The sequence below is a fragment of the Balaenoptera musculus genome, chromosome 7 (assembly GCF_009873245.2).
Source record: "Balaenoptera musculus isolate JJ_BM4_2016_0621 chromosome 7, mBalMus1.pri.v3, whole genome shotgun sequence".
Lineage (NCBI taxonomy): Eukaryota > Metazoa > Chordata > Mammalia > Artiodactyla > Balaenopteridae > Balaenoptera > Balaenoptera musculus.
Window position 1 is genome coordinate 64,831,491 of NC_045791.1, and position 12,093 is coordinate 64,843,583.

At 39.3% G+C, this 12,093-nt stretch overlaps 1 protein-coding gene across 1 annotated transcript in view; it reads left to right on the forward strand.

The window, feature by feature from the left end:
* The first annotated feature begins 1,698 nt into the window (after window positions 1-1,698).
* Window positions 1,699-12,093, forward strand: part of ZNF804A (zinc finger protein 804A) — a 305,324-nt gene continuing 294,929 nt past the window's right edge. Inside the window, 1 exon segment of the mRNA XM_036857047.1 lies at window positions 1,699-1,932. Within this exon segment, the coding sequence (XP_036712942.1) occupies window positions 1,822-1,932 (111 nt within the window). The 5' untranslated portion in view covers window positions 1,699-1,821.

Below are 12,093 nucleotides of genomic sequence, written 5' to 3' on the forward strand. Positions count from 1 at the left end.
ATCATATATATGGGACAACCAGAATGGACTGTCTTGAAATCCTGACCTTCAAATAAAAAAGATCAACACAATTTATATCAAAGTGCAGTATGCTCTGACGCAGGAGCAGCAGAATGCCTGGAATCTGCTTTAACCAATTAAGCCATTCAAGGCAAGAGGAAAATAAAGCCTTCAGTTAATCCACTGAAGCCACCATCTCCCAGCCTCCCACTGCCTGTTATCGATCTTTTTAAGTGCGGACTAATGAGTCGTATATACACCTGATGGGATGCTCTCACCCTACCACCTCCGAGGAGTTAAACTTACACAAAGAATCAACTGGGTGAGAGGGAGGGTGGCAGGGCACATCTAGGCCGATGGCTACCTTGGCCCCTTAAAACCCAGCGCGATGGTTTCTCTTCAGTGAACGCAGCAGACCCCATCCCCTACTTTCCTAACGAGCCCATTAGTTCCTTTGCGGGAGATTTTCCTTTCAGGTCGCTTCTAGGGCAAACGCTTTTGTTCGCTACCACTCTCTGTGGTGGGAAAAGAACTGTAGAGAAACGCAAAGCAAGCTCGTGGCAGCAGTTTCTTTGCGGCAAAGCATCCCTTTCCGTTCAGCTTTGGCAATTTAGCAGGAACCTAGGTTCTCAGGGGACGTGGGTGAGGGGAACTCTGGGTCGAGGAACACATAAGCCAAGAATCTCTGTTGTTACCTTCTATCCATTTCACTTGTATCCCCACAACTACCCCTCCCCGCCCCCCAAACTATCAACACAAACCTTTATAATCTCTACAAATGGGTGGTGGGTGGAGGGACATTTTCTTCCTCTAAGATTCGGAACAGGATCCAGCCTCCATACTAAAACCACATTAAAAACAAATAAGATCAAATAAGCTAAACGCAATGGGTAGTAACTATCTCAAGAGAGAAGCAGCTGCTGGCACCTGCCTGGATACGCGGCAGTTGCAGGCGCTTGGCTTTTCGTGCTGAATTATTAATTTATTTACCCCCACCCCACAACGTCCCCTCCCCCTTCCCCGACTGCTAGGCAAGAAATCTCCGTGTCTCTACATTTTCCCCTCCGCCCCCACCTTACAGGAGTCTCCCACTTTTCGGTCTCGGGCCGCTCTGCCGCCCGCTCGCGGTGGCCTTCGAGTCCCTGGCCCTCTGCCGCCGCGGCGCTGCGCTGGGGGGCGTCCCGCTCGCCGCACGCTCCCACTCGCGCCCAGACCGGCGCTGCCGTGGGTCCCGGCGGCGGCGGGGGAGGGCGGAGGGAGGCCGCGGGTGACAGATGTACTCCTCTGACAGCTCTCAGTATCAGCCCAGTGGCTCCCTGCCATTGGCTCAGTGCAATGGACCGGCAACGCCGCTCAATATAATAACACTCATGCCTGCCAGCAGCAGCAACTCCGAGTGCTGGCACCGAGAGCGGGGGATGCTGCTGCCGCCGCCGCCGCCACCGCCGCTGCCGCTCGGGCGGCTCCCGCTGCCCGGCTCCGCTCGGCCGCGCCGCCGGCATTGACTGGCGCTCCACTCCCGGCTGCCTGGCCGGCCCCTCCCAGCCCGGGATCCTCCCGCGGGGCGAATCGCCCTAAGGCGAATTAGGAGAGAAACAGAGCCTGAGACGGACAGCGCGGCGAGCATGCGGAGGCGGAGGAACCTCGGCGCGCACGGCAGAGGCGCGTAGTGAGCCTGTCTCCGGCGGACGTGCGAGAGAGGCGGTGGTTCGCCCTCGCGGCCGGTTCCTAGCCCACCCTCCCCGGGCCCCGGCGCGCTGCGGCTGCGGGCGCGGGGTGCCTGGAAGCGGCGGCTGCGGTGGAGGAGGAGGCGGCTGCTCCATGGAGTGTTACTACATTGTCATCAGCTCCACGCATCTCAGCAACGGACACTTTCGCAACATAAAGGGAGTTTTCCGGGGCCCTCTCAGCAAGAACGGGAACAAAACTCTGGTAATCGCTTCTGTTTTCCTCTCTCTCTCTCTCTCTCTCTCTGTCTCCTGTTTAAGGGGACATTTGGAGGATTGAGGTTACTGTGAGGGTTTGGGGGTGTCACAATTCAATTTGGTTTATAATATATTCATTTATTTGTCTTGTGGGCGTGGGGTGAGAATTTGGTGTAGAAAAAGGCAGGAGTCTCAGGGAAGCTGAGATCCATGGCTTTGGTTGACACTTTCCCAACGCTCGGGACCCTCCACCTCACTCCGTCCTGGTGAAGATTACCACGGTTTCTCTTTATTTGAAACAAATTATGTCAACAGGAACTCTTAAGAAAGAAAAGAAAATAACCCTAACCCCAAGTGACCCTATAGCCTCTGTCGCTTTAGGAAGCTGAAGGTAATGAGGATGTGTGGATGTCTCTCGTGGAGGCGGGGGGCCATGTGACTGGTGGTGCGGGGCAAGTGGCGGGACTGAGTGATGGTCTCAGAAGGAGTTTGTGTTCCGGCTGTCTCCGGAAGGGCTGGCAGCAAACTTCTCCAGTGAGAAGTTGTCAGTACAAAGCTTAACTGAGTGACTCCAGAACCCCATGCCGTCAGCTTTAAGCTATTCACTCAAAAGAGGTTGGAGATAAGTGTGACGGGTGGGCACTCTGACACAGTCAGAGCCACAAGGAAAAACGTGCTAGACAAACAGAGCCCGTGCGGTCCTGGGAGGTTCTCACTGGACCACCGAGCTTCTCTTTCAGCATTCTAGTAGGAAAGGGACTCCTGATTGGTGAGAGATGTGCTGAGCATTGAGATAGTACAGGGTGATGGCCCTTACTTTTTCTTTCATACCCCCTCTTAGCTACAAAACCTCCCTGCAGAACTGACTCCCAAGTCTTGGTATCTCCTGAGCACTATACACCCAATAACGAAAAAGGGAAGTAGAGAGAAGGCTCATTAGGCTAAGTACTGCAAACAGAGTAGAGCCGAGTAAGGTGGTAATATGCAAATGTATGCATCAATAAAGTCTGGGTCTATTAGCAAGCAGCACCCCCTCCCCCCTTTTTAACAAAGTGATTACTGAGCTCTGAATAGGTAGAGTAGAAGTTTAAGGACAGACTCAATTAGTCCAAAAGTAAATACAGTATTCTTAATCTATTTTCTTTATATATCTTAAAATATGATTCTACATAAATTTTTTTCTAAATGTGCTGTGCATCTGTCTTCCAAGAATGAAAAGTTCTCTTCTGAAGTTTTAAGTGAATTCTGACATTGATGTGATTCATTTGATTATTTTCTTTTTTCCCTTGAATCTCTTGGACATCCTCCTCTCAGCTCATTTAAGACTCAAAGAAGTAGGGTTAATTTATCGCTTTTATTATTGTCCTGGATAAGATTGTTTACTGTTGTTGTTGATCAAAGAAAATACTCTTCTGTGGTCTTCCTTAGTGGAGTACTATACAGAGCAATAGGCACAGGCTAAGGTAATTATGGAAAATGTTCTGGCTAGACTTAGAGAAGTCAACTATATGTGAAGGTAATTTGGGGGAGGGGAAACGCTTCATTTTGAAAAAAGTGTGCACTGGTTTGTTTTTTAAATCAAGTTTCACTTATGAGAAAAGGCAAACTTATTGACTGAACAAGATCTCATCTCCATAGTTATAATAATGGTGTAGGTAATAAAGCCACAGAATAAAGTTCATAGAAAAAAAATGTTTATTTGCCAAACCTCAACTTGTTAAAATTCTGGTAATCTTGATTCTTAAGTCAACCTTGGGCTTCCATAAATCATTGAACTTGCTTAAGGATGTTTGTTGTCTGTTTGAAGTTGATTAGTTCTTTATCACTCATATTGACAAAAGGTAGGTTAAACTGTAGATCTGCCAGTTTAATCTTCAAATTAAAATAGGTGTTAAAGAGCAGCTACCTAAATGAGATGAATAAATATAAACATATGCAAATGTCAGAAGCAACAAACTGGGATAAAAAGTCTTAGAAATAGTTCCTATCATATTTTATTTATGGTAAAAGGACTTATAGGGACTTCATAGCTAATCCTTCAAGATTGTGTTTACAAACTGCCCAAGTTAGTGTTTCCTGTGCAAGAGATTTACACTGACTGAAATGATGTAGATTTTTCATATATGGTTCCACTATATTTGAGACTATTACTTTAAAAAGTAATATATGTCATGTGTGGGTTTTCTATGTCTTTTGATGATTTTGTTATTGAAGAGAATGAGATTTATGCCTGTCTATAACAGAAGAAATTCTAAATAGATTCATAAATGAATTTTTTAATTAAATAATTTTCTATACTTATCTAAAAATGTATTTTTTACAGCAAGTAGGATGCTATGAAGATTTATTATAAGCTAAAACTTACTATAAGCTAAAAACAGAAAGCTGAACCTGAAACTTCTCAGAAATAGCAACCTTAATAAGAAACACAAATATTATCTTAAAAATATATATATTCCACAATTTGAATATTTTCAAGTAAGGATTTATGGTTGTCATGTTTTTAATCCCAGTTTTATAGAGTAGTAATTATGAGATCTTTTTTACTTTCTTGTCTATTTGATTTTGACATATTGTGAACTTTGCCTTTGAAGACATCATCACATTTTTGCATTTTGAAATGTGTATTAAGTTAAAAGAATTTTAGTGAGTGGTTTTTTTTTTTTTTTTCTTATTTCAGGAGAGCACAACTTAAAACATAAAATCCATTGAGGGATTTTTCCAAAGAAATTCCAATTAGTTTTCAACCACTGGATAACTAATGGATATTCTGAACATTTTTAAAATTCATATTTTTAAAACATTTTCTAGTCTTTAAAATTATTGAACTGATTTAAGATAGGCTGTAACTGTTAATACAGTGTTCTTTCAAGAATTAGAAGTTACCTATAGAATAAATTTACTTACAGAATAAAACTCATTGTTTACTGACCTTGGTTAATCGCTTTAGTCCTAAATCCAGAATGTAGTCCTGCTACTCATACTGAGGATATTATCAAAATGTACAGACCTTTCCATAGATCATATTATGTCACTCACACAATAAAATTTTAAGGATACTTAAAGATTAAGCCTACTGTTAATCTTGATCCTATTCCTGGGCTTTTAAATATATTCCTTTTCACAATTTTAACTGAAAATACGCAAATCTCCATTTTGCAAGGTCTTACCATCAAAGAGAAAGTTCACTCTACTTGCGATGATTTCTGTTATAAATAGCATCATATGTGTGATATAGCTTTAATTCTTATTAGAAATAAGCTAATATTTTATTAGTGCTCCAGAATATGTCTGAATAAGTTACGTGGTTTAATGACAATGAATAAAGTTTACAATCCATGTATTCTTATTGTTTTTCCTTAGATTATCCCAAACCACCATTGTGTATGCATCTGTTTATTAGATAGAGACATTTTGTTATATTTATGTTTTGCAGTTGAGCCACAAAAGTTTTTTTGCCCTAATTATATATTTTTAAAGTTTTAATACAAAATATTAAAATATTTTATATATACTTTAAGGCAGAATTTAAATATATATTTAACCACTTTTAATATGGAATTTGGAGTTTGTGGAACTTTGGAAATCATTACTAATTTGTTTATTACTTCTGTTAGTTGGTCAGCATTTTTATATTTCACAAGAGTATTATGTGTTTAAAGACTATGAAATTCAAAAAGAAGGAGTGCTGATTTGAGGTCAGGCAGTGAGTCAGTATTATAATGCAGACTCTAGCCATATTTCCTGACTCTAGCCATATTTCCTTTACAAGTTATATACTAAATTAGGGAATCCATAGAAATTGGTATGATAATATAGATACAGATAAAGAGATGGTATTGGTGTCATCTATTGTTTGAAGGCACTCTACTTTGCCACTTGCCTTTAGGTGTGGAGAAATAGTGCCAGACTCACAGAATAATTTGAATTCAAGTTTATTTTATTTCTTATCCTCCAATATGCGAACATCAATAATTTTTGTCTTGCCTAAGCCCTGTTCCTGAAGGCTGTCCTCCATTTCCAAAATATTAAGTACCAGGTTTGGCAAGAAAAGATGTATTGATTTATTAATCAGTTGTCAACATATTTGTTATTTAGTTCGTTCAGATTTATTGAGATGCTTTAATTGCAAAGCACTATTCTAGGCACCACAGGCTTTGTGCTAAGTATTGCGCACTAAATATTATGTTAAGGTGTATTCATGGATGCTCCGTTCATTTTGAATATGTTGAAAAAATATTCACATATTTTGACAAGTTTGCAGATTTCTTGTCACTCAAGATATTTTCATATGTATTCATTTAGAAAGTATGAAAAAATTCTGGGTTTTTTCCCTTGTGTATCCAGGAACTCACTAAAATTAGGTAGGTTTTTGAAATATACTATATGGACTTTTGTTCTAATTATCATTATCTAATATAACAGTATTTTTCATGTCATTCCCTTACACATTTCTTTATCTCCTACAGTATATAATTTAAAAGGTTTCTCCACTCACTAAAACCCATTTATGTGGCACATTTAGGGTTGTGCATAAGACTAAAGAAACAAGTTGTTGAATTAGTGCTGCTGAAATGTTATCATTGTTAGATTAATATCCTCAAGAAAGGTCAGGGGTGAGGGTGGGTTAGGGTGAATAATATATGGCTAAATTTCCCCACTTTATAAATTTGGTCATGTAATCAGTTATATACTTTTCCAAGTTTCTTTTACATTATTATACATTCAGTATTAAAGACCATCTTGTGTCTCACTTTCCTAAACCTAAGGTGACATATATTATTTGCTATTCTTGTTTTTTATTCTAGCAAAACTTTACAACATGTGTGTTTTCAGAACACATTATTGGAGTAAGGAAAATAAGATTGAAATACTGATATTATGACCTACTCAAAAATGTAAGCAGTATTTTAAGGCAAATGTTGTCAAGTAACATCTGTGATTCTAACATATCTTTTTTAGTTTATCAAATATTATTTAAGTTATTTTTGATAGTTGAAAGTCAAATAGTGACATACTATCTTGTCTTTCCTTTTCAATTATGCACCAATATTTTCTAGTTTATTGATGACTGCTATTACGTTTTTGCTGAAAATACAGATCAACAAGAGCGTTGGAGACCACTAATCCAAAGGTTTCATATAGTTGTATTTGTATTCAGGACCAAATTCAGGCTGCAGAAGTAGTTTGTTTAGTGTGCACTGTGTTTTACAGTATTTGGGCTTAAATGCCATTCAAAGGGGAATACACTTCACAGTTTGCTACTGTCTATACTATTTTTTACTGTTATATAAGTTTTCACTTATTTATAATACCTTCCTGACCAATGAAGGCACTTGAATTTTCCACTTCTTGTTTAGTCCGAGAACCAAATTTTATGTACGGGGAGACAGAAACATTTTCGTCATTCTACCCTTCATGGTACCAACTTCTAGATAGACAGTAGTCTTCCAAAAAGTTTTCTGCATGTTTGTATGTTTCTATACTGTTTATTATGTATTGGTTGAACTGCTTAACAGTATTTTCCAGATCATATATCTAGGATATTATGACCTATCATAATAATTATAATTCAGAAACGTGGATTTGAGGATGATGCATTTTTGCATTTTAAAATTGCAGACTTTCGCTCAGACCACAGGTGTTTTTAGTAATTTCTTGTTGTTTTTGGTCTTTTTAAAAATTAATTTTGAATGTAATTTTAGTCTTTATACTTTCGGTAAACATGTTTAGTTCATGTAACATACTTAGAAAATAGTTTTTTGAAAGTATTATACATAGGGGAAATCATACTTTTTAATAAATGTAATCATAATACAGTGTTGAAATAATTTTCTCAGCGATCCTGTATAACTGAGATATTACTATTGTAGGCAATTGTTGTAATTAGGAGTTTGAGTAATCCTTCCAGAGAGAAAAAAATAGCAGTTTTAATCTGTGGTATACTGCAGCCAAAATTCATAAAGAAATTTTTATATTTATTTTTCACTTTTTTATATTGCAAACTACAATATTAATAATTTTATTAATTCTATTCTCTAAAAATCTTACCCTGAAACCATTTGATCTGTTTTATCTCATCAAATTATCCTTTGCCTCTGAGAAAATTATTAACATATATACAATATTATGATGTTGTTTTCAACTAGCAAGTTTTCATTAATTTTATAAATGTATTACAGTACACTTCCTAGCACAGTATAAGATAAAGTGGGGTAGTAAATAATTAAAACTCAATCCTAGTTGTCAAAATAACAAAGTCCATTACCTGATGTAGTACTCTGGACTCTTTCATAATGGTTTGGCACCATTAGAAGAAAGTTATGTACATTTCTAAATGTAAGTACATTTAATGTTTTAAATATTTATGATGACAGTGCCATACTCAAATTATAAGAAAACACTTTTTACTTACATAGCTTTAGAAAAATGAGCTATGCTGAGTGTGATGACTGGTTTTATGTGTCAACCAGAATAGTAGCCAGTTATTTAAACGAACACTAATCTAGGTGCTCTGAAGGTATTTTGTAGATATAGTTAATGTCTGTAATCAGTTGACATCAAGCAAAGGAGATTACCGTCTATAAAGTGGATGGATCTCATGCTATCAGTTGAAAGACTGTAAGAGCAAAAACTGAGATTCCTTGGTGAAGAAGAAATTCTGCCTCATGACTGCAGCATCAAACCCTGCCCTGAGTTTCTAGCCTACTGACCTGTCCTACAGAAGCCCCACAAACCCACAATCAGAGTCAATCCCCAATTCCTTAAAGCTCTCTTTTCCTCCCTCTCTCCCCTTCCTCTCCATGTATTCCACCCGCACCCCCCACCTCCCCAATTCTCTCTCCATCTCTCCTGTTGGTTCTGTTGATCTAGACCCCAAACAGTACACTGAGGATCAGTTATTACATCTCTTTTACAATAAGACAACTCAGTATTTGAAATATAAATCATATCTAATTCCAATTGGATTTAATTGGAAATAGGTGAAATTGACATTGTTAAACTATTTAGGGTTAAAATTGATAGACCTTAATGTGGAATGTTTTTGTTGTTTTATAAAGGAATGTATAATAACTTTATTTTAAATATTTGCCTGGATTACTATGTATCTCTCAATCAATCTCCCTGGTTCCTCCCCAAAAAACTTTTATAAAACTGTAAAATATAGTTATTCTTATCTGTTCAGCACCAATAGCTAATCATACATACATTTATTGTACTTGAAGAAAATCAGGCTATCTTTAAATGAGAGAAAATATTTTTAAACTTAATATCAAAAGTGTACAATTTGGTAACCCAAATTTAAGAAAGTTGGCTTTAATGGGTGGCTATGTAAAGTGAAGGACTTAAATTTTACAAAACAAAAATGTTTTCATGAAAAATACACAGAATGGTGTCAGTAACCACCAGCCAGAAACCACCAGGAACAGAGCTCTAGTTGAACCAAGTTGGACCTATTGGTACTTGTTGGAACAAGATAAACTGCACACCATGGGGAACCTTGATGCATCTCATGAAGAGGAAATAAAAGAGAGTTTTATAGGTTTTGGGATTGTGTAAGGTGATTTTGTGGAGTTTATTGAAACATTGTTTTATTCTGGATTATCCTGTGAGAAAGAAGGGCCATTCTACAATTGGTTATTTTAGTGCTTTTTCTCTAGGAGGCAAGAGGAATGGAGTGGGGGCAAAGCTGTAGTTGGTAGAGAAGCAGCTTTTGCTCATGTTGGCTGGCAGATGGGGATGTTTCATAACAAAAACAGTAAGTTTGTTTTTGTCTGTCCCCAAACATGATTGTGAAGTGGTCTTATTTTTTCCTGCTTCCTTCATGCTCATCAATGACCTTGTCTGATGTTAGGGGACTGTGAAACTGTTTATCTTTGATAACAGAGCCATACCTTACTTTTTTTTCCTATTTATTTATTTATTTAATTTTTGGCTACATTGGGTCTGCATTGCTGCACACGGGCTTCCTCTACTTGCGGTGAGCGGGGACTACTCTCCGTCGCGGTGTGTGGGCTTCTCATTGCGGTGGCTTCTCTTGTCGCAGAGCACGGACTCTAGGCTCGCAGGCTTCAGTAGTTGTGGCTCACGGGCTCTAGAGTGCAGGCTCAGTAGTTGTGGCACACGGGCTCAGTAGTTGTGTCTCATGGGCTCTAGAGTGCAGGCTTAGTAGTTGTGGCACATGGGCTCAGTAGTTGTGGCTCGTGGGCTCTAGGCATGCGGACTTCAGTAGTTGTGGCGCAGAGGCTTCGTTGCTCCGTGACATGTGAGATCTTCCCGGACCAGGGCTCGAACCCTTGTCCCCTGCATTGGCAGGCGGATTCTTACCCACTGCGCCACCAGGAAAGCCCCATGCCTTACTTTTTGATCTAGACAAGTTCATAGCTGACAGTTCCCAGGGGCCGCTTTTTTCTTTCTCAGATATGACATGGATGGTTGCAAAGAAAAGGGAGGCAAACCCATCAGAGAATTTCAAGGAAATGAGACCCAAAGCCGGGGAGTCTTAGGGATGAGGGAGGGAAGGAGAATGGTTGAAGATTACCAAGGTGGAGCATGGAGGACATGTGCCCTGCACTGGCACATTCTTATGAGGACTCTGGGGAGATAAAACAGTCCCCTATCTCTTGAGAGAGATACAGGGGAAAGGCTTTTCAAGAGAGACAAACTTCAGTTGGCGCAAAATGCTGAAGTAAAACTTCAGCGAAAAGTCTAAAGCTATAGAGATTTCATTGATAAGGGACACTTCTGAATTCAAGACACAGTCCAAGTGTTTTAGGACATGTAGGAATATAGAGAATTTTGTCATAAAAGAGGTTGTAACATAATCTCATGGAGATTGAAGTCCAGAAAATGAAGAAAAATTTGGGAATTCTGGACTTCCTGTGGCAACTGACATTACTGGGGATACAGGGTAGGATAAAACTGGTTCCGATAATCCCAGTGCAGGCAGTGGTAGCAGTGGAGTGGTGAACCACGACAGAGAGGAGGAGTCTCTAGAGTGCAGGCTCAGTAGTTGTGGCACACGGGCTCAGTAGTTGTGTCTCATGGGCTCTGGAGTGCAGGCTCACTCTATTGGGGAGCGCTCAGAGTTCTCGGGGTCATCTTAGACGCCTCCTATGGGACTGAATTATGCACAGCCCTATTGTGAGCCTGAGAGCTTTCTCCTGACCCTTGCTGAATTATCATGCCAGAGGGGCATGGTTAGTTCTAGTGCACAGATTTCCTCCCATATTCAGCCCCTGGGGGCGGGGGGCAGGTGGGGAAGATCAGTGTATTAACAGTGATACACAGGTTAACCCATCCAAATTGCCTTGTTTGTGTCCTTCAGATAGGAAACACCTAAAGAATTTGATGTGGAGCAAGCAAATTTTGTTTGGAGAGAATTTAGGAAATTGCCAAACACTTTGGATTATGGAAAGCAGGGAAGTTTTGGACAATAAGTAACTGAGGAGGAAGTGAGACCAGTTACAAAGAAGGAGGGGATTTAATGATGAGCGGTTTGAACTAAATGATTTTACTTACAAGTGGTCAAGGACAGAAAGATGGGATAAAATATGGATTCTCTCCTTGTTTAATGAAAGGTCTCAAGTGACATTGTCTAGTGGCCTCCAAGGAAGTGTCAGCGGAATACAATAATCTTTGTGGTACTTCCTTCAAAATCTGATATTTAGCAAATCACCTCTCTTTGCTGAAATGAGACAAAGTTCCTTCATAGTAGGGAAGAGAATGACTACTTTCACTCAAGATTGTGTTCTTGCATCCAGTTTAGCATGCCTTTGTCAAAATATTTACTGTCATACTTACACAGTGGTTGAAAGCACACTTTATAACCAGATGGACCTGGGCCCAAATCCTAAATAGACCTCTGTATCAATAGTGAGTAAAACTTTTCGTAACCAGGATCCCAAATATCAACTCTGTACCTATATAGTATTTTATATCAAATTTTTAGCGTAACAGAAATATGCAACTAGATATTTTTTGACATTAAGTGGCTTGATAATGTCAAGACTAAAGACTCTGATTTTATTTGTATTTTTCCTACAGTTGTAAGGTGGTTAGTGCTCCAGCCATCACATCTACATTCTAAGCTAGAAAAAATGCGTAAAGAGGAAGGACAAAAAGTTGAATGTTCTTTTTTTTTTTAAGAAGTCCCACTCAACAGTGT